Source organism: Callorhinchus milii, unplaced genomic scaffold (assembly GCF_018977255.1).
Source record: "Callorhinchus milii isolate IMCB2004 unplaced genomic scaffold, IMCB_Cmil_1.0 Scaffold1, whole genome shotgun sequence".
NCBI classification, from domain to species: Eukaryota; Metazoa; Chordata; class Chondrichthyes; order Chimaeriformes; family Callorhinchidae; genus Callorhinchus; species Callorhinchus milii.
Window position 1 is genome coordinate 4,298,328 of NW_024704742.1, and position 27,844 is coordinate 4,326,171.

General features: G+C 40.4%; 1 protein-coding gene across 2 annotated transcripts in view; it reads left to right on the forward strand.

Moving 5' to 3' along the window:
- pax5 (paired box 5) overlaps positions 1-27,844 on the forward strand; it is a 132,540-nt gene that overhangs the window by 27,277 nt on the left and 77,419 nt on the right. For both annotated transcript variants that reach the window (XM_042336519.1, XM_042336522.1), the window contains exons 3-5: positions 2,687-2,884; positions 5,328-5,392; positions 8,171-8,302. In XM_042336519.1, coding sequence (XP_042192453.1) covers positions 2,687-2,884; positions 5,328-5,392; positions 8,171-8,302 — 395 coding nt within the window. The remainder of the gene's footprint in view (positions 1-2,686; positions 2,885-5,327; positions 5,393-8,170; positions 8,303-27,844) is intronic.

Genomic DNA, 27,844 nt, shown 5'->3' on the forward strand with positions numbered 1-27,844 from the left:
ACCAAGGTTGAAAAGAGTCCAAGAGAACAGCAGGAGATAATATTTTATCTGGTATATTTTTTGATCAGATACTTTTTTCTTGTCTCTGTTCTCTCTCTGGGATCTATGTGTATTTACTATACAGTCCACCCTGGATATTTATATTCACATTGCCAGCCCTGTGAGCCCAGACAAATTGTAGCACCCCTATTGATTCCTGAGGAGACTCAACCAATTCAACACAGATTGAGGATTGAACCTGGGAACTTCCAAATTTAAATGAGACAGTTTCACACAGGCCAGTCACTTTATCAGCTGAGTTTTCAGTATAATATCACTTCCCCTTCTGTGAAGACATTGGGCGAGTCTCTGGTATCACATAGTCTGTGATCAGACATAAACTTTTTAAAACTTTCATGCCACGAGACTCAAATCACTTTGTTTATCTGTTAGGAATTAATTGGCGAATGCTTATCATGTTTTGTATTATATAGTGTGTATGTATGTACATGTGGTCCTGTAGCTTAGTAGTTAGGGCACTCGCCTGACAAGCAAGAGACCTGGGTTCCCAGGCCGGGAGAAACGTTGGGAAAATTTCCTTACTCCACATACCTCTAGCAGTAAGTAGGAACCCAGTTGTTAGTTGATTGGCGGATCGCTTTTCCAGAAGTAATAATTCTTCAAAAAAACAATAAGTTGGTCAGTCAGTCCACGACTGTTTGTGGGACGCTGCAGTGTGCAATTGGCTGTCGGGTTTCTTCCACAAAATATACAGTCAATTCACTTTACAGTATATTCTGTGAGGCGCTTTGAGATGTCGCGAAGACGCGATAAGTTGCTATATCAAATGTAAGGATTATTATTAGTATGTATGTAGCTTTTTTTTAAAAAAGTGTGAGACTGAATGTTTGTCCCTCTCCCTTACCTTTGCTACCATTGCAGCTACTTCCACTTGGTTCCTGTTGATGTTCCAGGAGCTCTTCTCCATTTTACTGTCTCTCATCTATAACATCTTGCTGTGTTAGACACGCAAGAGCAGAAGCGAAAAATATATCTTAAAAATTTAAAAATGTTAAAAAAAGGGAAGACAGGAGGAAAAGGATTGTTTTTGTGCTTAAAATACTGTAGTTATCCGGGAAGAGGATAATGAATATGGTATAACAAAGGCTTTACTGCCTGAAAATACGTTTTTAAAGTTCGGTGAGAACATTTTACAATTTCAACAATGCAATTTCAACAGCTTGCGCTTACAGCACATGTGCTAAGAAACATTGAAACAGGAGAACTAAATTGAAAGGAAGTAACTAAAAAAAATGGGGGACTTATAAGGCAAAGCACAGCAAGTATATTTGTGCCTTATTTAAGATATTCCAGGGAAAACATTTTATGACAACCGTGACGTGGCTGTTTATTGCTATACCCATCTTCCAGATATTTTGTCTGTGCTATTAGTTGATGGAAGCCAAAAAAAAAGGCAAAGAACCAGATCTCATTGAGTCTGAAATTCACGTACTGTACTGCTCATTTTCCTTCCCACCTTCCCGTTATCAGTTGTCAAGCCTCTACGTATTATGCCTCCACTCTCTGAAACTTCCTTATTCTTGTTCCATCTCTCTCTGCTTTCAAAACCCTGTTACAAACAGTTCAGGGTCTTGTAGCTTAGCGTTCAGAGCACTCGCCTCGCAAGCGAGAGGACCTGGGTTCGATTCCCTGCACGGCGAAACGTTTCGCAAGTTTCTTTACTCCACGCGCCTCTGTTTACCTCGCAGTAAGTAGGAATCGGCTATTAGTTGATTGACGGATTGCTTTTCTGGGAGTAATAATCCCTTCAAAAAAAAAAAAATTTGGTCACTCAATCTACCACCCTTTGTGGGACACTGCATTTCACCCACAAAACGTACAGTCAATTCACTTTATAGTATATGCTGTGAAGTGCTTTGAGATGTCTCGAAGAAGCGATAAAGGGCTATATCAAATGCAAGGATTAGTATTATCTATTTGACCGTACACATTCAAAAATTCTCCTTCCTCTCCTCTCTGCTCAGTGAGAGAAGGAGTTTCTCCCTGTATTCTGGCCAACAATCCCCCAAATAAAATCGGTCATTCACGTCACGGCTGTTTGTGGGCAAATTGGCTGACGAGTTCACATACAAACACACAGTCACTACACTTCTCAGGAAAAAATCTTAACGACGTGATAAGGTGCTATATCAAATGCAAGGATCATTATAACATCAGGAAATAAAATAAAACATGTTGCGAAATGAAACATAACATCCTCTATTGCCTGAAGTATAAAACATAACCGGATAAATATTTTAAACACAAAATTCATCTTTTTCCTCAGTTATCTCCTCCATGCTGGATTCAGCCAATTAGCAAGTAATTGACTAGTGATGTGATTAGCGATGTTACCGCTGCAGAAATAAGAAAAGTCAAACACAGAACTCTTCCTCCTCCCCTACACCGGCTCATTCCGTTCCTATTGATAGCCAAAGAAAGAAAAACATGTCCCTGAGGTTTTACCACTTTGAAAATAATTAAGGCCACTTTTAGAGAGTAAACGTGAGTTTGTAAATCCAAAATGCAGTATAATCATCTCACTATATTTATCCGATGAGCCCCTTTCTATGAATTTGTTGTTTCGGTGTTGTAATCACAGTTTACATCATGCAACTCTCTTTTCCCCTCTATCCTGTTTTAAAAGGTATTATGAGACTGGAAGTATTAAGCCGGGAGTCATTGGAGGATCCAAACCAAAGGTCGCTACACCCAAAGTGGTAGATAAAATTGCCGACTACAAACGTCAAAATCCCACCATGTTTGCCTGGGAGATCCGAGATAGACTGTTGGCAGAACGAGTGTGTGACAACGATACTGTACCTAGTGTCAGTTCTATTAACAGGTATTGGCCCGTAGGGGGTGCACTACACAACACTAACCTGCACTGTGACCTTCAGTCTGTGGACAAGCAGCAGCTTAATTTTGTTGTTATGGTTTGTAAAGGACTTGCTTTACAGCCGCCGACCCTCGGAAGGACAGACAAAACGAGATCATCCGGATAAACGCTAACGCTCTCGCTTTTGAAACAGAAATCCCCCCCCCCCCCCACCCACCCCCGCCCACCTGCTATGCAAACGCGGTAACCCCCCCACCGTACCGCACGCACGCCACGTCCTCTGAGCCAAATCGGCAGTGATAATTACGGTGCAAGAAGGCTCCCGCATTTTGACCTCCTCTGATCAGAAGGAAGGCGATGCAAAAGCTGGAGGTTGCCAAGAAAAGTGAAACCCCGCGGGGGTTTCACTGAAAGAAAATTCTAAAGGGCGAAAATCTAAGAGAAGTACGGTTCATGTGTTACTTGCGTGAGTCTGACCCATTACTCACAACAACAACAACAACAACTTGCATTTATATAGCGCCCTTCGAGTGGGGTAGTGTTCCGGAGAGCTTGATACGTTACACGGGGACAAACAAAGAAAATTGCACAGTTAAATTCTTCTGTCGCAAATACTTTTATGAAGCTGTACAACCCTAATCGCCAAAAGCTGACTCACAAACAACACAGGAGCCACTTTGCTTAGAACCGCTCTTCAGTATTTTTTTTTTCGTCCTTGTTTTTCCTTCGTATCTTCATGCCATCTTTACTTTGAAATCATACTCAATTGAATTTAAAGGAGGTTTAAATTTCGCAAAATTATAAATTCAAAAAAAAAACACGTCCAAGGAAAAATATTGCCCTCAATTTGGAGCTAAATGCTGTGTCGGTGGCTCACTGCACCAGCTGGTGTAAAACGCACACCCCTGGGCTGACGCCAGATTTAGTAGTAAAACATTCTTGTTATTTTTGGCTTTTGTTAAGGTATTTTTGTAATATTTAGTGACTCTCAGCAAGGACTAAAAGTAAAAGGCCAAGGAACCAGTTAGGTTGGGAACTATGGACGTCAATGTCATTGACGATAATAATAATAATTATCCTCGCATTTGATATAAAGCCTCATCACGTCGTTGAGACGTTTCAAAGCGCTTCACACGATATACTGTAACGTGTAGTGACTGTGTGTTTCGTGGGCGAAAATCGATGTCATCAGCGTGAACGTTTCCTGCTTTCCTCGGACATGTGCTCATACGTAGCTAATTTATTCAGTTGTTCAGTTGAACGCATTTCAAAATCACTTGGAGTTTTCAAAACTTCATAATTAGCTCCACCCTTCAAATACATCTGAGGATTTTCGTTTGACCTACTCTCGCTACAATTTTTGTTCCTCGCCGATTTTCTTTCCTCCCTTTCTCCAGATGTGTCAGTACCTTTGTTTTCCTTCTGCTGGGGTACTGTCCCATGTGTGTTGATCATAATCATAATCATAATAATAATCCTTGCATTTGATATAGCGCATCTTCACATCTTCGTGACGTCTCAAAGCGCTTCACAGGATACACTGTAAAGTCAATTGGCTGTATTTTGTGGACAAAATCATTGTGTTCGGTGAATGTCATTCTCTGGAATGTCACCCAATTGGCAACTAGTGTTTAAAAAAAACAACTATCTGAGTTCCTCAGCTAACCTGGACACTCAGGTTAAATGTTGTACCTCTAATAATAATAATAATAATAATCCTTGCATTTGATACAGCGCCTTATCACGCCTTAATGCTGTCCTGATTGAAGTCGGCTAAACGTTGCATAGACTAGAAATTGAACACTGTGATCTTTCCAGTCTGTGACTCAACAAGCTCACTGAATAAATCCACTGAGCCATTGGAGGAGCTTCAGATACATCCATAACACTTGAAAAAAATATAATTAAAATTCTGAGTGGCACGTGAGGGTTTCGCTGCAGAAATAAATGGACAATAATTTCTAAATTTTGGATTCATTTAATTAGAGAACACTGTAAACACAGATGGTTTTATATGTTTGCTTGACTCTATTTGGTGAACTTTCAGATTTCAGTGAACACACGACACTACATTACAATAATTACACGGTCAGCTCCCGTAGGGACAGGCACACAGTGAGGTGTTTTCCCAGGGATAGGGGAAGGCATGTGACTCCGAGCCTGACTTGCACACTCACATTACGTCACCTCCTGCCCCTCTTGCCTGAGGAACGAGGCCACAATGCGGGCAACATGACAACAGGACAGCTGAGAAAAGTACAAAGTGAACGATCCTTGCGATAAACAGCACATCTGTTTGGTATGCTACGTTGTAGGAATCGCATGTGTGGTTCCTAGTTCCGAATGAAAGGGTTAATCAGTCACTGAAAAGAAAAGTAACTGACGACACGAGATGCAGATTGTTTTGGTTTCTCACTGACTTATTCTCTTTGATGTTCCTTTGATTCAGGATTATTCGGACCAAGGTGCAGCAGCCCCCAAATCAACAATCTCCAGTCTCGTCTCATAGCATAGGTGAGTCTCAACACTTCACATCTATGAGAGACAGCTCAGTCCTGTTGCTCAGTGGTTAGAGCCGCTCGCCTTGCAAGCGAAAGGACCTGGGTTCAATTCCCGGGCAGAGCGAAAAGTTGGGCAAAGTTTCCTTACTCCACATGCCTCTGTTTACCCAGCAGTAAGTCGGAACCTGGTTGTTAGTCGATTGGTGGACCGCAATTCCAGGGCTAATAATCCCCTCAAAAAACATAATCATTATAATTTGGTCATTCAATCCAACAACTGTTTGTGGGACACTGCCGTGCGCCATTAGCTGCCACGGTTTGCCCACAAAATATACAGTCACTACGCTTTACAGTATATTCTGTGAAACGCTTTGAGACGTCTCTGTGTAAAGCGCTATATCAAATGCGAGGATCATTGTTATTATAGATACCATGTTGCAGATATTAAATATACCTAATATTTGAGATTATCTGACCACACTTGCGGAGTTCAGAGGTGATTGCGAGTACACGATTTGCGCGGTGATCAGCAGAATTGGCACACTCATTCTGGAAAAGCTGGCAAAAAAAAATCAGGGAGTTTGTTGTTATTTTGAAAATTATTTTACCGTTCCACTTTCACCAAAAACGTCAGGGCTTTAAGGGTGAAAATCAGTAAAACATGATTTTAAAGAATGCTCTTTATCTGAGCTTCTTAGAACTCAGTGCTGGAATGGACAGTGCTATTTCAACGCTCTCAACACATACCCAATCACAATGATATCAGTTGTTATTAGGAACCTCACAATTGCTAGTGTATCCTCCCAACCTGACTGATAATATCCTACCTGTCCTAGGTTTTTAGAAAGAAAATCGCAGTAAATTGCAAGTTATTGGATGCTTGTAAGTGACGCCTTGTTGTTAATGTGTACCTTCTTGTGCACAAAGCTGTGCAGTTGTATTGAAATTGTCATCTGGGCGGTAAAACATAAATTAACATTAGCATCTACCCATCGCCCCTTGTGCTGAGAGGGTAATTTTGGGGGTGCAGAAGGGATAATCATTTCCCCCTCTCATCATGCCCTGGAGCCTCTCTAAAATTCATCTTTAGAGTTTAGCAATTCAGAATCTGCCGCTACAAGTAGTTCTTTTATATTTGAAACTTCCAAACAAAAAGAGTGCGAAATAAGTTGATTCGTTTACCCAGCATTAAGTAGGAACCCGGTTCTTAGTCGATTGGCTGATCTCTTTTACAGGGGTAATAGTCCCGTAAAACAAGTAATAATTTGTTTATTCAATCCACGACTGTTTGTGGGGACGTTGCTGTGCGCAATTGGCTGCCACGTTTCGTCCACAAAATACACAGTCAATTCACTTTACAGTAGTCTGTGAAGTGCTCGGGGACGTCTCGAAGACGTAATAAGGAAGGCGCTACATCAAATGCAAGGATTATTATTATTAGCATGTTCCCTACCTTGTCCATCGTTGATTTGAATACATCCACAGAGGCCATTGTAGTATTCAGCCTCGATCAGATTAGGGTAGATCTAAAGCTTGATGGGTGGATTAACCTCTAATTACTTACTACCTGTTTAAGCAATTACTGAAACGCACGCTGATTGTTATTATGGATACATTTTTCCGTATAACAATTGCCGTTTTTGAACCTCTCACACGGCCTCTGCATTTCTAAGGAATTCAATACCTCAAATGAATTTCACTAATATAACCTGGGTTTTTGAAGTCTGACGAGTATTATGATAAATAGATTTTGCATTGTAATACAAAATTGAAATCTAAAATTTAAAACGGCAGTAGAAAGCCCATAGAATGCGATGTAATTAAAGTAATAAATCAACAAAAGGTACTTATTCATTACATTTTCTGCACCATTAGGCAGTGAGGATTTTTCTAAAGTTTTTTTTTTTCTTTTCTTTTAATTCCCTTTCCTCGGCTTCTCTTTGTGTGGAGATTGTGCCAATGGTGTGCAGTGCACTCTCTGTGACTCAGCTTTTTGGAATGACCAAAAAGTCCCGATACCATTACAATGTCTAATAAGTCTTAAAGAATTGATGATATATTTTTTAGATAATAGGGTAGTTGTCACGACTTTTTGGTCACCCTGTATAATCTTTAGTATCGCAGTAAATGACAGCATTCTGCTTCTGTGTTGCTACCATTGTGAGCACAGCAGTGTTTTAAAACAGCTAAGAACACCTTTTCAGAGGGTTTTCTCCTATACCTCTTGAACTCCACCGTATTTAGTACAGCAGCATTTTTTGCTACAAAAAGTCTCTCCTTCTCTCTGGAAAGTTCTGATTGAGACTGAGGTTAAGATTTTATGGGCATTTATGGGATGAATCCTCCAATAATTCACAATAATAAGAGGCAAGTCCCAATGTTTCAACCTTAATAATAATAATAATAATCCTTGCATTTCATATATCGCCTGATTATGTCGTCAAGACGTCTCGAAGCAATTCACAGGTTATACTGTGAAGTGGTTTTGACTGTGAGTGTCCACAGGTTGCTTGACCATGGCGGGTGTGGGAGCGAAGCATTTTGGCTAAGTCTGAAGGTATCAGCACCTTATCCTCAGACGTGTGTGGTTGTCATCCATGCGTTAAAAACATTGTTGGGGCTTAAGTGGAATTACGGGTGGTACGCATCGGGACCCATTCATGAGGCCATTTGGGTACCATTCATGTGTGTGTGGGGGGGGGGGGGGGGGGGGGGGCTCTGGAAATTTCCAGGTTTCCCGTGTACTCTGCTTGTGCATCTGTTTGAACCGTTGATGTGTCACTCCCCGCAGCACCAAGTACAGTGCCGGTGACCTCCGTCTCCTCGGTTTCCAATGATCCGGCAGGCTCTTCCTACTCCATCAGCGGAATCCTGGGAATCACGGCCTCCAGTGCAGAGAATAACAAGAGAAAACGCGATGAAGGTAAGTGGAATTATTTCAGACTACACAAGACCTTACTGTTGTTGAGCTGTGTGGAGCTCTGGAATTTCAATGAGACGATGACGTTGCTGGTATTAGGTTACAATAAAATGGTCGCATTTAAAACATTGCTTCTTTGTGTTGGTGAGTGTGCAACTTATGGAGTATAATTTGTGTTATAATTATGTTAAACTAGCAACAAATCAGACCGGTTACAAAATGTATGAGTCAATGTGAAAGCTTTGAAATCAAAAACTAATTTGATTAAAAACTAGGATTAAAAAATACAAATCGAAATTACAAAAATTCACAGAAAACTCTAAAAACAAAATAAAGGGAAACCTGTAAATATTAAGTTTTTTCAATTGAGTTTAGACTACTACATTTTCAGGAGGACGTTAAAGACCCCATGGCACTATTCGACAAGAGAAAGGGGTTTCTCCTGGTGTCCTGGCCAATAATCCCCCAATAAAAATTAGTCACTCATTCTATGGCTATTTGTGGGACATTGCTGTCCACAAATTGGTTGTCACATTTTTCCTACAGAATATACAGTCAATCCACTTTACAGTATATCCTCTAAGTGAATGACTGTGTTAAAGTGCAAAAAATATTGTTATTTTGTTTTTGTGGTTTTAAATATATTATTTAATTATAAATATATTCGTTTTTTCCCTTTATTTAGTTTTCCATTTTTTTCCACAATGAAGTTTACATGCAGTTTGAGTATAACCCAAATTATCTTCCGTAGAAAACTTACTGCTATCAATGCTAATTGTACAATGCAGGTCATGACTGCACAGGCTTAAGTTATGTTTTTGAGGGGAGATGGGTGATTCATTGAGGCAGAAAAGAAATATAAAGCTATGGATATTGTGCCATTTAATTGTTTTATCACTGATGCACAATGCTGTACAATTGTTCAGTTCTCCTTTTCTCTGTGTTTTGTCACATTTATTTTAGCTGTGCTCTGTGATGTGTTATGATGCCCAAACTTTTGAAGCGTTTTCAGCTACTCGTGAGAAACTCCACATTCATCTTTACGTTGAGCTGCCAGTCAATTGAAAGACTGTCGGTGGAGTTAATAGGGTGCCAGTGATAGTTAAGCTTATAGGCGTGTTTACTGAATTGCTGAAGATTGGGAGGAGAAAGCTGAAGTGAGGTCAATCCCAAATTCCAATCAGTATTGGAAGGTTCATCCTTCTGTATTGGACTTGATTCTTGTGTTTTTCTAAGGTGTTGCCTTCAATGTTGGCGAGCCCTATAGGATGAGTGCTGATGTGATGAGAATCAAATAACAGATGCCTTTATGTGCTTGCTGCAAGCAGAAACCCACTGAATGCTCTAACCATTGATGGTCGAATGTTCTGGTTACATTTGCAAGATGCTCTTGAAGTGGAGTGAATGTTATTGATCCTTAATCCTTCACTATAGTATATTGAACATAGTTTCTGGATGACATATTAACAATCTACTGTATATTTATAACAAGGACTCACTTCGGCAGGAATTTTGTGCAACGTCCAGTGTTGCAGAAAGAGAATCCAGTGATATCTATACGCAGCTACAGACTATGAATATATAAAGCTGCAAATTGTTAAAATTACTACTTTGAACAAAAGGTTGAAAGGACATTAGTAATTTTGCCATGTGCAAATATTCTTAATATGGGCAGATGTTATGATCTAATAATTTTAGGGGCATTTACTATATTTGTCAATGAATCTAAAAACATCTATAATAGTAGTGTAACTGAATATATGCTGCTGGAAGTTCTTTCCAATCACAACGTCCCATCTCTTTCAACTCACGACTGGATTTCTAGCCAGTTGCTGCTCGTGACACTGAAGTGGCTGTGTAAAGTAAAATGTGTTAATATTGTTAAAAAATCTGTCTCTCAGTGGCCTGAAAGAATACGAGTAAACCAGCACAGCGCATGGAAAGAGTTAAGTGCATTGCTCCTGAGTTGGTTTATTTCTGCATTATGAATATCATGCGTTCCTCTGCCCTGCCTGTCTGTCAGATCAGTGCAGGCTTTGAATGGGATAGGTTAGACCTGGAGACCAAACAGTGATGAAATATGAATAATGTTGGAATCAATCTGAAGGCCAAATGTATTTTATATTTATGAATATTTATAGTGGTAGATTTGCTTGGACATGGCCAGGTTTACATAGAAAATAATGGGAATGAACTTGAGACTCTTGTTCGGTTAAACAAGTTACGTGATTAACTGTAATGCAAATGCATGTAAATGAGAAGAGTTGCAATTTATTATGTTTGGAAATCTGGCTAACCTCCAGGGCAGCTTCGTAAAAGAAAAGCAAACCCACGTTCAGGTAAAATAAAAACAATTAATAGATTAATAGGCATACAAATCAAGGTTTGTGTCATCAAAAAGTTGCTCTTCATTTGGTTTGAGGCTTGTGAGAGTTGCTGAAGATATATGCTCTATAGTTCGATGGGTTATATTTGTTCGGAGGTAGTCATTTCAGAATGGGAATAACAGCCTGCTGAAGTTTGGTGGTTAATGTGCAGTTAATATTACTGATAAGGACATCTTCATGTGTTTGTATGAGTTTGTCCCATGGACTGTGGTAGGATGAAGTAAGACTGTCCTATGCACCTTATGTTAAGACGTTGTTGTGCCTCCAGAGTGTATTGAGAAGAAACTTTATTTTTAAACAAACCTTTAAAAATATTGTTTTTAAATGGAAAACATAGATTTAAGGCAACCTAAAAGCATGTTAAGATTACTGAAGTGTTTCATATCCTAACCATAAAACACTGTAAAGTGTATTTATGGTTGTAGCTGTTAACATATTCTAAAACAGGGTCTCACAATGCTCACCTCCAGTCATTGCTCACAATATCTGTGTTGCTGTAATTGGACATTTTGATGCTAATAGCGAGGCTCACTAAACTCTTGCGTTGTCAGCAATACCATCAACACAAGCAAAAGCTTCTGTTTTACAGTTCAGTAGCACTGGGCTTCCAGTACCCAAATGGGACACTTTCGATTTATTTCATCACCTTTTTTTACGACTAGGTTTCTTTTTTTTTCACAAGTATGTTTCTTATTGACAAATTTACTCGTACGTGCTTCAGCTCGCCAAACGTCTTATCAGAGAAACCTGAAGAATTTAATGAACATTATTATCACCACACTGGAAAGCTTTACATATCAGCAACTAACATTAACAAACAGCGAGTGCAGTCATTTTCAGTGCAGAGTATTGGACGAGCAAGCTGTAATCTAAGTAACTTCAGGGACTTTGGAATTTTTCCCGTATTACTTAATGAGCTCACAGCTCATTAACCAGTGGGTATAAAACTTTCCCTGAGCTTTGTTACATACAAATTATTCAAATGGCAATTTAGAAACTCTTTGAACAGGAGACGATGAAATATAACCTGCACGGCTGACAAAACGATCCTTACAAGCGTGAAAGAAAAACGACTGCGCAGAAGATCCTGACAAAAGTTCAGATGAAAAATCTGCAACTTTGGTGTTAATCAACTCCACGTACCCAAAAATAAATGGACTTAACCCCTTGTCTGTGCTGAGCTGATCTCAATTGGAGGGCAATGACCGATCGCAGCAGTGTAATGGACACAGCCAGACAACAACAGCCACTGCATTCGCAATCCAGTGACCCCCCTGCTGGAAAGTACATGTATGTGGACATTAAGCAAGTGCAGGATCGGTCCTTTGCTGTGATTCCCTTCCTCTCAAACACTGCTGATACCCCACTGTTCAGGCTCATAATTTGTGAGACGCCGAAGGGCCATGCAGCTGAATAAGTCACTGCCTTCGGCAGAAGATGGGAGAAAGGAGGAGAAAATTAAGGGGGGGAAAAAATTCAATTATAGTTTGTACATTTGCATACTATTACGATAGCTATTTACTGTGTACGTTGATGGAGAGATATTTATGTCTGCCTGCCCGCTTGCAGTGGCTGTTAGCACACACCGTGTCCTTGATGTGCGATGACATTCACCAAAGGTTAACAATATCTCATGATATCATTGCTGCAGGGTTTGTAGAGGAATAATATGAGGTCAGGGACAGAGAGTTCAGTCTCCCACATATATTGTTAGTAGCTCTGCATCGGGAATAACAGAGATATAAGACGAGTCCTGGCTAAATTCTGGAATAGGAAGCATACGAAAGCCACATTGATAGACTGTATATCAGTTCCAGTGTGGAGTGATCTGATGTTTAATATTCAGCACTGACTTGTGTTCAGCCACTATTACTTGAATCTGCATCTATTGTTAAGTGAATTAGTGAAGGAATTCAGGTATGAGTTTCAGACCAGCTGTGGTCTTACTTCTAATAATATATAATAATAATCCTTGCATTTGATATATCGCCTCATCATATGTTCGAGACATCTCAAAGTGCTTCACAGAGTATACTACAGAGTGAATTGACTGTATACTTTGTGGGCAAAAACTTGTCCTTGTTACTCTTTTGTTGGTACTGTCATCTGGACAACAATTACAATTTGCACTTATATAGACAGTTGCATTCATACTTATATTCATTTAGGGAGAACGTCTCAAATTACTTACGGAAACTGAGTGGGAGCCCAAACTGGGAGTCAACAGGAAGACTGTGGGCAAAGTTGTCATAATGATAATGATAATAATAATTGTTGCATTTGATATAGTGCCTTATTGTGTCATTGAGACGTCTCAAAGAGCCTTCACAGAATATACTGTAAAGTGGATTGACTGTGCATAGCAGTGTCCCACAAACAGTCGTGGATTGAGTGACCAAATTATTATTATTCTCATTTATTTTAAGCGATCATTCCCCCAGAAAGCGATCCGCCAATTGACTAACAACCGGGTTCCTACTTAATGCTAGGTAAACAGAGCCGAATGGAGTAAGGAAACTTGCCCAAGGTTTCGTAGTCAAAGAGAAAGGTTTTTAGAAGGGTTTTCAAAGCTGAGAGGGAGAGGGATTTGGGAAGAGGATTTTGGGGGTGTGGGCCGGGAGGCAAAGTGGCTGAAAGCTCACCCACTGAGCACCCGCCCTCGTACAATATTTTGTCCTGTATTTACAGAGGCTCATCACTAGTTGCTAGGCGTGAGAGCTGTAGTTGACCAGGAGAATCTCTGCTGTTTCCTGTCCCGCTGGGGTTTGAACCAGAGGAACTGCAGTGTTTCTGTCTGGATACACTTGCTCCTTGTGTATTTACATGCACTTGATTGTTACCAGCTTAGCTGCAGGTTTAACCCAGTGGGTCACAGGACGTGTTACAGGGATAAACTAAAGGCAAAGTCTGCATGGTCTTTGCATGAACTAAAGAATATTTTTTCCTTTCTGTTTCCTGGAGTAAATGGACTTAGAGCAGATGTTATGCCTTGGTGGGAGATCTGTTGCTGAGTCTAAGCGCAGGGACATCTGTCATGGACTGTTAGACAAAAGAGGGGGCTTTCGCTCATCATCTCCACAGCTTATAGGGAAGAGAGATTTTGGATGAGACTTGATGGGAAACTTCTCCTAATTTATGCAGCCCATTTACCCCTGACTATTTCAGTGGCGTTAGGAGTTCTTTCTTCACTCCATTTCCCAATAATTAATGTAGCAGCATGACCAGAATCACTTAGTCCTGTAAAAACAACATCATTCACACTCTCTGTCAACAGAACCTCCGAGCTTGACTGAAAGTTTATTTTCTAAAACAGTGGATTTGACTTTGAACAGGACACCCTGTGGCACGTGAGAAAGGTTGTTGGAGCACAGCGGTTATCATGTCCACGGATTCTGTAATTGTATCAGTCTCAGTGACTGGAGGGCCCGAGGTGAAGCTTTCCTTTGTCATTAATCACCTGCTTGAAATATTGGGGCAAACAAGAACAACATGGTCCACAGGCAGTGAAATCCTCACTTTGTCCCTGTGTAGCCTGTCAGAGATCATGAATAGAGCTTTGTTTGCCTCAGGGTCAGGATTTGTAAAGAGCTCATTAATAGATAATGAAGTTTTTGGGGTGATATAAACAATGCCGGGACTTTGGTCATTGTTGAACGGATCTGGCTGCTGAAAGAGCAACTGGGTGGCAAACAGGGGCCTCACTCTCAGTTGTGTTGCTATGACTTTGATCCCTTTGAGTGTTTGTTTCCGCTCGGAGTCTGTCAGCTACTCACTGATGCTGCGGCGGTGCCAGTCTCAGACACTGAGATCCTTCCCATGAATACATTCTGAGAAACCTTCCCCGCCCCCACCAAAAAAAAAAGAGATCGTTTAACTCTTTCTCTGCCAAAGAGGTAGGACGTCCACATGGGCTGGGAGAAGAAAAGACGGAAGTTATCATCTTTAAGGGAGAATCACGAACGAGTTTCTGTGAAACTGCACATTTATTTTTGGATTGTGTTTTTGGAATTAAAATTCACAAGATCATAAGAGGTGAAGAAGGCCCTTCGGCTCATTTGATCTCATCCTTTAGAAATACCCACCCTCTCATCTTCCCATCCCAGCATCAAGCTGTTCCTAAAATGAGTCCAGTATCCCAACCTCATCCACCTTTTGATTACCCTCTGTGTCAATAATATTCATACAAATAATAAGTTCGTTTGACACAGCATCACACTGAAATGTTTCAATGTGATCACACAGTTTCCTGTAAACTGTAGTGACTATGCATTTGTGTTTGCAATACTTCCTGGTCTTTGTCCTGATTTGTTTTGCGAGCTTGAACATGTGCCGTCTTGTGCTTAGAGTGAAGAGTTATATATATATATATATATATATATATGTAACTCCTGCTTTTGCTGCAGTGGATCCACATTTCAAACCCACATGTCACTTAGAAAGCAGTTTGCTGTGTAAAGGTTGAGGAATACTTTCCATCAGTGGATAACACAAAACTCCGCCCTGACTTAAAGAGAAACTAGAGACAAAACAACTGAAAAGCATATAACAGGAGCTCTCACCTACAATAATAATAATATGAATAAATACAAATATAATAATGATAATACCATCCATTATTATCCACAATGTAAAATAAGAATTCAATATATTTTTTAAATAGATCTTTCTTTCTCTCCAGTGTCCTTTCCCCTCCTTTAAACAAAGATGCTGGAGGCAGCTCATACTGTGAGTCTATCATTTTATTAGAGTTGACATCACTGTGCTGGGTTAAATAGCACATCTCTCCCGCACACACACACACACACACACACACACTATTCCTTCACCTCTCTTTTTCTCCCACATGTTTCAACTTTAAGTTGGAATCTGATTGTTTGTTGATTGGCGGATCGCTTTTCTGGGGGTAATGTGCCTTCAAAAGTAGATATAAATAAAAACGAAACAATAATTTGGTCACTCAATCCCTCTGTGACTGTTTGTGGGACACTGCTGTGCTAAGCAATATACAGTCAATTCAGTTAACAGTACCTTCTGTGAAGCACTCTGACATTTCGAAGACGTGATAACGTGTGATATCAAATGCAAGGATTATTGTTATTATAAATTTCAAAAATAGTGAACCATCTAATTTACATCACTTCAGATACCTGTTGAGTCTTGAGGGAGAGGGTACTTTATTTTAATTATTTAAATATTTTTCTCTTGCATGCATTTGATAAAATATGAAGAGGAATAATATCAAAGCGTTTGGAGATGGAGTAGGAAAATTGGGGTTGGAATGGTTTGTTCACAGGGGAGCTTGCACAAACGATGGCTTAACGGGCAGAAGGACCTCGTTTGGCGCTTTCTATTTTTTATTATTCTATGATTCAGGTGACTGTAATAGGATTGTCATACACCCACGTTATGATTCTGTAGATTATGATTATGAATTGTAATCTACATGCGTTGAATTGTATATTGAAGGAACGATTTCAAATGTGGTCGAGATGTTTAATCAGAAAATAACATATATCTTCTTCGCTACTTCAATTCCTGACTAAGAAAGGTTATATTCTGCCGTTCTATACCTTGGGGAACCTAATAGCGAAGTCACTGTCTGCGCAGCACTAAGTAAAACAGATTAGAAGTAATAATAGTGCTTGCATTTGAAACAGAACCTTCTCACGTGCTCAAAACGTCTCAAAGCACTTCGTAGGATTTTACTGTCATGTGCAGTGAATGTATTTGTAGGTGATTGTGGCAGTCAATTTGAACACAGCAATGTCCCACAAATAGCCATGAAGTGAATAACTAATCCTATTATTGCCAAGGACACTGGGAAACACTCCTTTGAATATTGCCGTGGGATGCTTTAACAGGGACCTTGGTTTAACACACCATGCGATGGATGGCACCTCTAACAATGGAGTTACATGGCCAACAATGAATTGAGCTCAAATCCCCGTTGTAGGGCTGGCGCCCACAACCTTCTAACTCAGCGATGAGATTGCTACCGACTGAGCCAGGTTAACACCTAGCAGTAGAAGATTTGATTCATGGTTGGCGTTAAATTGCCTGATCTCACCCAGGGCAGTACTTGGGGTTGGCCTCAGTGACTATGGTTTAGGCAAGGGGGAAATCATTCAGAGTTCCTGCCTTGGGCGCTGTGTGGACACTCGGGTGAGGTCAGTCGCCCGCAAGCTTGCCCACGGTCACTGTCAAGCACCACACATGCTAACGGCCGCTTGGATGAGCCTGTGAAACCCATACCTCAGTAAAATGATTTTTCAGGAGATTATTGGCAGAGAGAAAAGAAGAAAGAGAGAAAATTAGATAGATATCTGGGGAGGACAAATTTGCAAGGCTATGTGGAGAGAGCGGGGGAGTGGGATTGATTTGGAAGCTCTTTCAAAAAGCCAGCACAGACACGATGGGCTGAATGGCCTCCTTCTGTGCTGTATAAATCTATGATTCTATGTAGAAACCATTTAGGAAGGGTAGGTTTATGAAAATGTTCGATGAATAGAGTGCCACCCTCTTAGTCATCACTGGGTTGCTGGGAGAAGCTTTCGGTGACCGGAAACTTGAAAAGAAAAATAATAATAATGATAATAATCCTTGCATTTAATATAGCGCCTTATCACTTCTTCGAGACGTCTCAAAGCGCTTCACAGGATATTCTGTGTAAAGTGAATTGACCGTATATTTTTGGGCGAATTGCGGCAGCCAATTGCGCACGGCAACATCCAGCAAACAGTCGTGGTTTGAATAAATAAAATTATTATTTGTTTATTTATTTGCTTATTTTTTGAAGGGATTATTACCCCCGGAAATGTGAAAAATATTGCGAAGGTTGTAATTTACGTGAGGTAATGTTGCTAAACCATATCCATTTATTTTGGATGTTGAAGCCCTCTAACACCTAAGTTTGCTTTTGAAAGCTTGACATCTCTCTGTCAATGGCTGTGATTGTATGCGTCCCTGAGTGCACAGCGGTGAAGACTGACTGTCAAAACACTTGCAATTATAGAACTTTACAGCACGGAAGGAGGCCATTCGGTTTAACACGTTTGTGTTGGCGCTAGCCCACCTCCCCCTCACTGGAGGTATCATCCAAATTAATCCCATTCTTCTGCTCTTTCCCCGTACTCTTTAATGTTATTTTCCTCAAGTATTTATCGAATTCCCATTTTAGAATTTGGCAGGGACTCAGCTTCAACAGTGACGTGTGGTAAAACCTTTCACATACCAACAGCCCTCTGTGTAAGAAGATTTCTTGTAATCTCCCCTTTTTCCTTCTGGCAATAATCTTCAGTGTATTCTCTCTTGTTTACTGGCTCACTAATCATGGGAAACAGTCTCTCCTTCCATTTACTCTATCACAGCCATTCATAATTTGGAAAACCTCTATTAAATTGCTCCATTAACCTTGTCTTCACTGGTGAAAACCGTCCCAAAATGTTCAAGTCTCTCCTCATATTTGTAATCTCTCAAGCTTGATATGATCCTATGAATCTCTGCTTCTATCGAAAATGTGATTCTGTTTTGTTTGGGATTGAAAATCCAAACCTGATTTTTGTTAAAGATTGCAAGTGTCTGAAGTAGAATTTATTTTGTGAGCAGAAACTTTAACTATGTTAGGTTCACATGAATCTCTTGCCTCTGCTCTCTGCTCTCCAAATCTCCTCCTACTCCAGGACCATTCCCTCCGCATAACAACAACAACAATATAACCAGAGAAGCACACTTTATTATTACATTATACCCTGCAATGGTGAATGAAAGACTGGAACAATCCTTCAGAACAGAGTTCAAACCCCCTGTATGCGATTCAGGGCTTTTTAAAAATGGTTTTGATTTTTCTGTCGGAAAAATTATTGCTTCCTAACAATGGAAGTGTGCTTTAGAGAATTATGGGCAATTCTTTTGCGTAATACGTAAGATGCAATTTTCTGCTCAGTGGAGTGTGTTTTTAATTTTGTGGTTATTGTAACCTTCGACCTTCCTTTCATCTCTCTTCTCCTCAGATAATGCAGTTTAAAAACAATACATTGAGTGCTTCACGTACAGTATTACATCACTGACCAGGCAATATTTAATCCTAGTTGGAGAGTTCAGTAAGATTAGGTCTATACATAGAGAACAGATTATGCAACAGGTTGTAATTTAGAAGTAATTCATGAAATGGTATTTTTCCAACAGTGGCAGCCAATATCTTGATAGAGGAGGGAGAGGAATTGATGCAAAGGCTCACAGACAAGGGCTAGGTGCAACTGACCATAATGCAAGAAGGTCCAGAGCCCTTCTCTATCCCCTCGACGCTTTACCAAGGAGCCATGTCAGAGAACACTATGCAATATGAGAGCAAAGTACACAGTGGTTATAACCTCAGTCCATGTTGCACTGAAGGTCACGGTATTTCTGAACTTTCTTGCTTCAGCTCTTTCAATCGCCCTCAGAAGCCTTACCTAGTCAAATTCTGTAGGTCAGTAAAATGGCCAGCCTCGCCATTAAATTCATTGACCGCCAGTAAAATAATAATAGAAGAATCCTATTATAACTGCACACCATCAAGGTTGGTATCTTTACCGACCAGGGTCTTGACCAACAAGGGTAAGGGCAGGCTGTTGCTGTTATGTAATGTTGTTTGTAATGGTTCACTTTTCAGCTGCAGATAAGGCATTTCCAATACCTTCACATTGACAAAGGTTCTACTAAAATAATCAGCACAAAATATTTCATGTGTTAGTTTTAATAAGTCTGTAACAGACTAGTCAAAACAGTTCGGGAATGAATACACAAAAGAAGCAGCNAAAAAAAACCATGAAAGACTTTGGCAGGATTTGCAGATGGACTCTCAAACTCTATTACCGTCATTTGGATTTTTTTTCTAATTCCAATATAGGATTTCATGAAAACAGTGCTTTTTTTCTGAGAGGCATAATTCATGCGGGTTTGTACGCCATTGAGCACTTGGAGATGCAGGATGTTGAACACAGTTGTGAAAAGTTTTGCATGGACGTATGTCAATTACTAACAAGCTATAGTAGTGGCATGAGATATGCCATCTATTTCCACAAGATTGCTGAACTGCGCACTTTATTTTTTAATTTTTGGACAGCCGCATGTCTGACACGGGCGCAAACCCATCACTGTGTTTAAGAGTATCCAAACCAAACTGAGATTTTCATGCAGCCCACAGACACGTGGAAATCCCAGACATAGGTTGTTGGAATGGAATGCGCACTCTCTCCCTGGAGGGACGCACCTTGCTTACTTAATTCCGGAAAGTATTAGGCGCAGGTTGGCAAGAGCCAAGGCTTGGAGACCCCAGAGTGTGCATTGGGGTAACTGCTGGAGTCTTAACCAGCTAAAACCGCATAGCTTGCCATTGATATTGCTGTCTGCAAAGCTTTCCCACTGCTTGTCCAACGAGGACCACCCTACCCATTAGGGCTTTGGCTTGCAGGGTTAACAGGAACCGAGTGGGATGACTCCCTGACCCCAGTGACTGGTCTGCCCTTCCAGGTTCTGCAATGAACCAGGCTGTGCTGTGCTGTCACAGAGGCTTGATTCCGACATACCGTTGCCAAACAAACCGTTGCCAGTTCAGCTCCAAGGAGACTTTGCTTACCTGCTCCCCAAGGAGGAAACGCACTTTATACAGTATAAGATCTCAGTTTGGTTTGGATACTCTTATACTCTTTATACAGTACTCCGAACCTACTGAAGTCACAAAACCGCGTTTTTATCTATTATTTCGATTTCAGTTAAAAACTATTCGCTGGAATTCTTGTTCTCCTGAAACCTCAGCCCCGTGACTCTGATCACAAGGAAATACTTGTCTGATTTTTTTCCGACCCTCCCCACCACCTCGAATCTACACACCCCCCATTTTGCATGACAATCCCGAGACCTTTTGGGGTGCTTGGGCTGCCACTGCTCCCAGCAAACTAAACATTCCCCTTAACTGTTTATGTTCATATTTCTTTTACATTTCCTTTGGTGGTTAAAGGTACAAATCTTGATACTTATAATAGGATTTCCCCCATTATAAGTAAAGTCAATTAATTTACTGGCAAGGCGAGCCAAGTTACTGTCTCTCAACAGACTGTCGTTATTACTGGTAAATAGAAAGAATACAAATGTCCTTCTCTCAGTCAGTAGGACTATTAAATAAGAAAAGGAGAAAACATGGATATATTCCTCTGAACATTCGTGTGCTGTTTATAAAATGTAAGGTGTTGCATCAAATGCAAGAATTATTGTCGCAATAGAAACATTATATTTTCTTGCCATCTCACAGTGACTGGTTCTTTGCAGGTACAGTGATAGGGTGGTTACAGGTGACTTGGAAGCCAATTATTTAATGCAGAGGTTCACGCGTTGCTCAATAACTTGTATTTTATCTGAAGGTTTCTGTAAATCTCGGGAATTGAGATTTAATGCAATTTATGGAGTGAGAGAAATCTCAGAATCTGACTGAATGCAAATCTACCTCGCCACACACCCAGCAATCATTGTAATGTCAGCATATGTAGGTTATTGACCCTGTGGATGTGTTGTGACATAACTCATGTAAGTGACTCTTTATTGATCACAATATAGAGTAATGGACATATGAGAAGGAATTACAAGGCTCTAATCCAATCTAGGGGTGCAGAGGGCCTGGTAAAGCTGTGAGCGAGAATTGAGAGCAGTTTATGAACCCAGAGATTGGATTACGGTCTTTTGCTCCTTCCCACGTGCTTGGTAACGATTCCAATATTAAACCTTTGCTGCTTAAAATGGGCAGTTTGTTTTCCCGTTGTTATGAACCGAATGGCTCTGAGGGTGAGATGCTGTGAATGGAGAGGAAGGTAATAAGGATAAAATAACGTGGCGCGTAATGATACTTTCTTCAGCAGTTGATTAGCTTGTGTGTGTGTGTGTGTGTGTGTGTAAATCCTACACATATTTTAGAATATTATTACAGTATGATATGGTATTAGATGACATACGGTGTCTATTCTGTAGCCTAAATCGATTGGCATTGAAGAACAATGATTGTTACTATTTTTTCTCCAGAGATGAGCCGTGTTTTAGGGGTGGGTGTCGGGGGGGGGGGGTTGGGGGGGAGCGGGAGGTGACGTGGGGAGCAGGATTAAAAATATCCTGGTGACTTCGCTGCGGTGGAACAAGATTTGAAATGACCAGGTGCGGTTTGTGCTGTCAAGTAACCCGTTTCTTGTGATAACTATCACAACCTTATTATGAACCAGTGTAATTTGAAGCAGCTTCTGTTCCCCGAGGTGACTCTACCATCTTCAGATTTTCTCCCCCAAGGTGCTCATGGAGGATAGGTCAGCGCATGACACCAACATTAATTACGCCACGTTATTAGCTTGCGGAGAGAATCCCATCACAATTTGCAGGCAACATTCGGAAGAGCTGTACAGAAAGTGGGAACTCAAATACATTCCTTAAAACTTCTGAATGGATTCCACGAATATTCACCAGCCTCAAAGTGTAGGTGGTAGGGGGTGTGTGACATGTCATCTGTTCAACAATAATCTTATCAACACATTTCAAATGTCTTGAGAAGTGTGAACATTTTTAGCCATAAGAAACATAGTGATGTCTTTCTGTTGATAATGAATTATTTGCAGTCTCCAATCCAGGGATTTTAGTTGTTCGGTGAGTTGAAAAAGACCTTGAACAAGAAAACTGCTGTATAAATGGTACCTCATGCTGGGAAAAAACACCTCAGGACATAAATTGCATCTCTTGCGGGAAATCGCATGGATGTTATGTTGACCTGGAAGATTTTGGAGCAGAGTTCTTGCTCGCTTTCATGATATAGGGGTGGGCTTCCCTGAAGGAGGCAGACTTTACATTCCGAGCAGCCTGTGTGAGAAGAGATTTAAGATGTGGTTTTCCTGTCAGAATTGGGTTGTATAAACCATTTTATTGTCCTGAGGATAATAAAGTGGATAGAAAGAAAGCAGTTTTGAACAGAAAAATTGAGGGGATAGTTGAATATTTTGGAGTGTTTGCTTAATTACTTTCAGGATTCAGGAGAAATCTACATAGTATTTTTCCCAGAAGAATAAATTGACTGGTGTGAGATAATAACAGTAACAATAATAATAATAATACCGCATTTGACATAGCTCCTTATCATGTTGTCGAGACGTCTCAAAGCTTTTCACAGGAAATACTCTAAAGTAGTTTGACTGCGTATTTTGTGAGCGAAATGCCATGATAGAATAGGTTTGTAGAGTCTTTGGAAGATTGGTGTTTTGTTGTTCCATGCTTTCTTATATTCTTACTTCAATGTTATGATCTTATTTCTCCATTAGTACAATATGTTCATCCAAAAGAAATAAAGGAGAAGAATCTTTTTCCAAGGATCTGTGATGAGACTGGAGTCTTAAAGCAAACTAATGATCTTCCCTATTTCGGGATGAATAGGCCAATTGTTACTTGTCATGTTCTGTTTTAATTAGATGATTCTTGGCCACGAAATTATGCAGTTCTTTGAATGTAGGAATTAAAGTCAAATTAATTATTCTCTTGAAGAGTGAAAATGGAAAGAAACAAAGACTGCTGGCTACTTTTGAGTTTCTTTTACAGATCTCAAGAAACTAGTCTTCCTGAATATGGGTGCTGTAACATTCAGCACGTTGTAAATGTTACTGCCTACCTTCGTAAAGTCGTTGGCCAGATTGCCCAGTGATTTCGAGCCTGTTGTTTTAAACAGGCCAATGACTAAACCACACACACTATGCGACACGCATTAATTTACTCAGGTCAACTTCTTTCTCACATCTGCAAACCACCTGCTGTGAATTCTTCTACAAACGTGTGCGCTATAAATAATGATAATAATAATAATGATGATAATAATAATCCTTGCATTTGATATAGCGCCTTATCACATTTTCGAGACGTCTCGAAGCGCTTCACAGAATATGCTATAAAATTAATTGACTGTATATTTTGTGGGCGAAACGTGGCAGCCAATTGCAACGAAGTGACCAATTTATTATCATTAATTTTTTGAAGGAGTTATTACCCCTGAAAAGCGAACCGCCAATCGACTAACAACCAGGTTCCTACGTACTGCTAAGTAAACAGTGGCGTGTGGAGAAAGGAAAGTTGCCCAACATTTCGCCTTGCCCGGGAAACTAACCAAGGTCTACCACTTGCGAGGCGAGTGCTCTAACCACTGAGCTACAGGCCTCCACAAAAACCTATTTCAAAGGAAATTTAAATTTTATAGCAGCATTGGTGGGCATCTAAAATATGAAACAAATGAGTCTGTTTTCACATTGTTTCCGAATTCCTTGTTAGCAGCTGCATTGTTGTATAATGTCAGGATTATTGATCCACCTGTTTGGCGACATTATGAATATATACTGGTTGAAGAGACTTGGGGATATAAAACATGATAGCGTGCAGATAAGGCACCATAAATATGTCAAAATGACATTGAAATAGGCTGCTATATCTGACATTTAAATGTTTTTGCTTGAAATTCCTTAGAACTGCTTAATTGTGCATTGAAGATATTTTAAGCTATTTGACCGTTTTACATATACAGTAAATCCATATTTAAATTTACAAGATCAATGTTTTTTTAAACAAAATCGAGAAATCTAATTTTAGAAATAGAAGTTGATGAATGTGTTGGAAATTACCTGGTAATTTACTAATACAGTATGTGGATTACAATGCCCTGAACAATTTCGCAAGACAGAGATGACTTTTTCTTAAGTTGACATTTCCTTCCAGGGGGAATTCAGTTCAATAAACTGAGCAAGCACTATCAACCAATTAGCAGGTTCTCTGTGGCAGAGGCAAGAGATTGTGAATTATATCCTTTGTTTAAATGCCACCAGTGCTCTGTCATAATCAACAACAACAACAACAACAACAACTTTCATTTATATAGCGTCCCAGAGCGCTTGACACATTCACACGTTTGGAGAGTCCATGGGTGTCAGGTTGAACGCGTTGACCTTTCTGGCTCCAGTGCTCCTCTGATCAACTGTTGGTGGCTCCGTCTAATGGTCAAAGCCAACTAACGATTGAACATATGGTGTTCAATTCAAGCTCCGAGACACTACCCTGCATGAAATATAAATGCGAGTTGTTGTTGTCGTTGTTGTTCTACTGGTGAAAGATGGAACTTTTATTATGCTGAAACTCTCAAAGCACGTCATGGGTAATTACCGTCAAGTGGTAGTGACTAACATAGTAATAATGATTGTTTTTGTACACTGCAAATGATGGTCACAGTGTTGGCTGAGACGGATCATAGCCCTTCATTTAGTATCTGTGTGTCAGCCTGGCACAGTGGTAGCACTCTCACTGACAGAAGGTTGTGGGTTCAAGCCCCGCGTCAGGACTTGGAATCACGTAGTCTAAGTTGACACTCCAGTGCAGCGCTGGGGGTCCGTTGCATTGTCGGAGGTGCCGTCCTTCGGATGAGACATTAAACCGAGGTTCCGTCTGACTGTTCAGGTGAACGTTAAGGTTCCCATAGCACTTTTCGAAAAGAGAAGGGAATTTCTCTTGCTGTTCTGGCCAACAATCTCCCAAATAAAATTGGTCATTCACTCCATGTCTCCGTGGGGACATTTCTGTGAGCAAATTGGCTGCCGCATTCGCCCACAAAATACACACAGTTGCTACACTTGACAGTGTATCCTGTGAAGCACTTTTGAGATGCCTCGAAGATCTGATAAGATGCTATATCATACATGAGGATCATATATATATATACATATCTAGTACTTGGTTTTATTTAATTTTTAAAAATAATTTTACATGAACTCAACTCTTCCAGAAAATTCTAAAATAATTCTGCTTGAAAACAGAACAAAATACGCGCAGCATTTGAAAAGGCTCTGTGTGCCTGTTACCAAAGACATGGCAGGAGTTCAGCGTCGCCTCCTGACTTCCATTGCCACCCCTTCTTGTCACTCAATCCTCCACGTTTCTCTGCCGAATGCAAAGATTGAACTCGCATGAAACCGAATGACATCAGCGTGTCACAGGCTTCACTGTGGCTGTCAGGAGAACCTTTCTTTACAACACGTTTCTGCCACTTGTCAAAAACGCCTGAAGCCAAAAAGCAATTTCGAAATAACTGAAAAAGAAAACGGCCGCTTAAAAATGCATGTTTTTTTGAAATACAACTTTCGATGAATAAGTACTTTTTGGATTTTTTTTCCCCAAATCAGCTATTTATTGGAGCTGTTGCTCTGGTGGTACATCAGACGGTATGTTAATTCCTCTGTGCAAAGAAAAAAGCATCCAAGTACCATTCGACTCCACGGATATTTAATGCTGAAGTTATACTGCACAAGTTTGGGTCCATTTGATATGATTTCCATTTTGAATTGATGCTAAAAGTAAATTCGATTTGATGAATTTAAAAATCCTTTTCACTCCTTTGGCTTTTTCTCTGGACTCCTTGTTTGACTCCTTTTCTTTCCACTGAGACATGGTTCCTCAGCTCTCTGGCTCCTTGTCCAAACGGTCATTATTCATGTGAGGTCCTTGACTGTGTTGGGGGGAAGGGAGAAGGGGAAGAGACTCACCAGACATCTGTACCATACAATACAATACAAAATGACATTTGTAAAGCGCCTTTCAAGTTAGGAGGATGTCTCAATGCGCTGGACAGTCAGGGATTTGGATCTGAGCTGGGGTCGGGATCGGGGAGGGTGGCTGAAGGCTCGGTCGAAGAGGAAGATTTTGAGATGTGCCTTGAGGGAGGGAGTGAGGCGAAGGAAATGTGGGATGAAGTTCCATAGGGTGGGGGTAGAAAGGCTGAAGGCCCGAGCGCCGATGGTGGAGCAGGCTGGGGGTGGGGTGGGTGCATGAACCTCTAACAACAGTCATTAGTAATAGAGAGTCACATCGGTAAAACGGAAACTGGAAAAATCTGTCTTGGATGATGTTGAAAGCCAAAATTGATGGGAATGAAAACAAAGAAAGACCAAGATTTGCCTTCAAATACTGCTCTTTTTATAAATAGTCCATCAGTCTTCTTTTTTTAAACATCGATCAGGTTTAAAGTGATCACGTACTTCTCAATGGAATGAATTAGACCTAATGTAGGCTGAATCCTGTTTCCACATTTCTATGTTTCTATAAATTTTGGCTATTTTTGAAAAATGCTTTTATGAGGTAAGGAAATGCTTATTAAACAATTGCAAAGTCTCTGCAGCAGCTCGAGGTGAAGGAATTGAGTAATGACACTGCGATGTAATTATTCAATTAATGCGGAATGTGTTATAAGATGTGGAATGGTTTTAACTGTTAGAATCCTTTTCACGAGGATCTATACAGTCTCAGGTCGGTCGCCCTTGGCTCCCGCCAATATCTCCTCACTTCTGACTGTGTCCTTCTCGACGTCTCTGACCTCTCTCTAAAATGTAACAAACCAGATGGTTTGTTCAATCATCTCCTCTGCCTTCTCCCTCAAATCCAGTGTCTGACCAAGACTGTTTTTCTTTACATCCACCAAATCGGATGACTCCAACCCTACCTCGTTTTAAATGCTGTTGAAACCCTCATCCTCTTCCCCCGCCACCTCCCGACTCCATGAACTTCAACTCATCCAAAACTCTTCCGGCCACATCCTCGCCCACACCACACTTCCCATGTTCATTATCCCGGTCCTTATCAGGTTCCGCCAGCTTCCTGTCTCAGCAGATTCAACCTTACAGTAAAATCCTGGGAAGCGTTTTGAGATTACCTCCTGATGTGAAAGGAGCTATACCAAATGGATGAATTATTATTATGTTCACCGTAACGAAACACAGTGAACATTACCATGGTGAGAATCATTGGTAACCTGTAGACATGCCCAATGGTGATCCATAAACTGACATCAATGAATTGCAGACTTTACTTCTTGTCGAATGAAGGTTTGTCCCCTCAAATAAGGATTTCTGTGTTCTATTGTGGTTCACATTTGTTTAACATAAAAGTGTGGGACCCATCAGGGAGCACATATATCACAATCATGATACTATATTTTTGTCCCCATTCAAACGCTGTCCTTTCAAAGTAAATCTTTTCAAAGTAACAGGGAAGGAATTACTTAGGAACGGTGACCAATCATATGCAACTAAACATTGTGTGTGTATAATACATGATATATATTACATTTTATTGT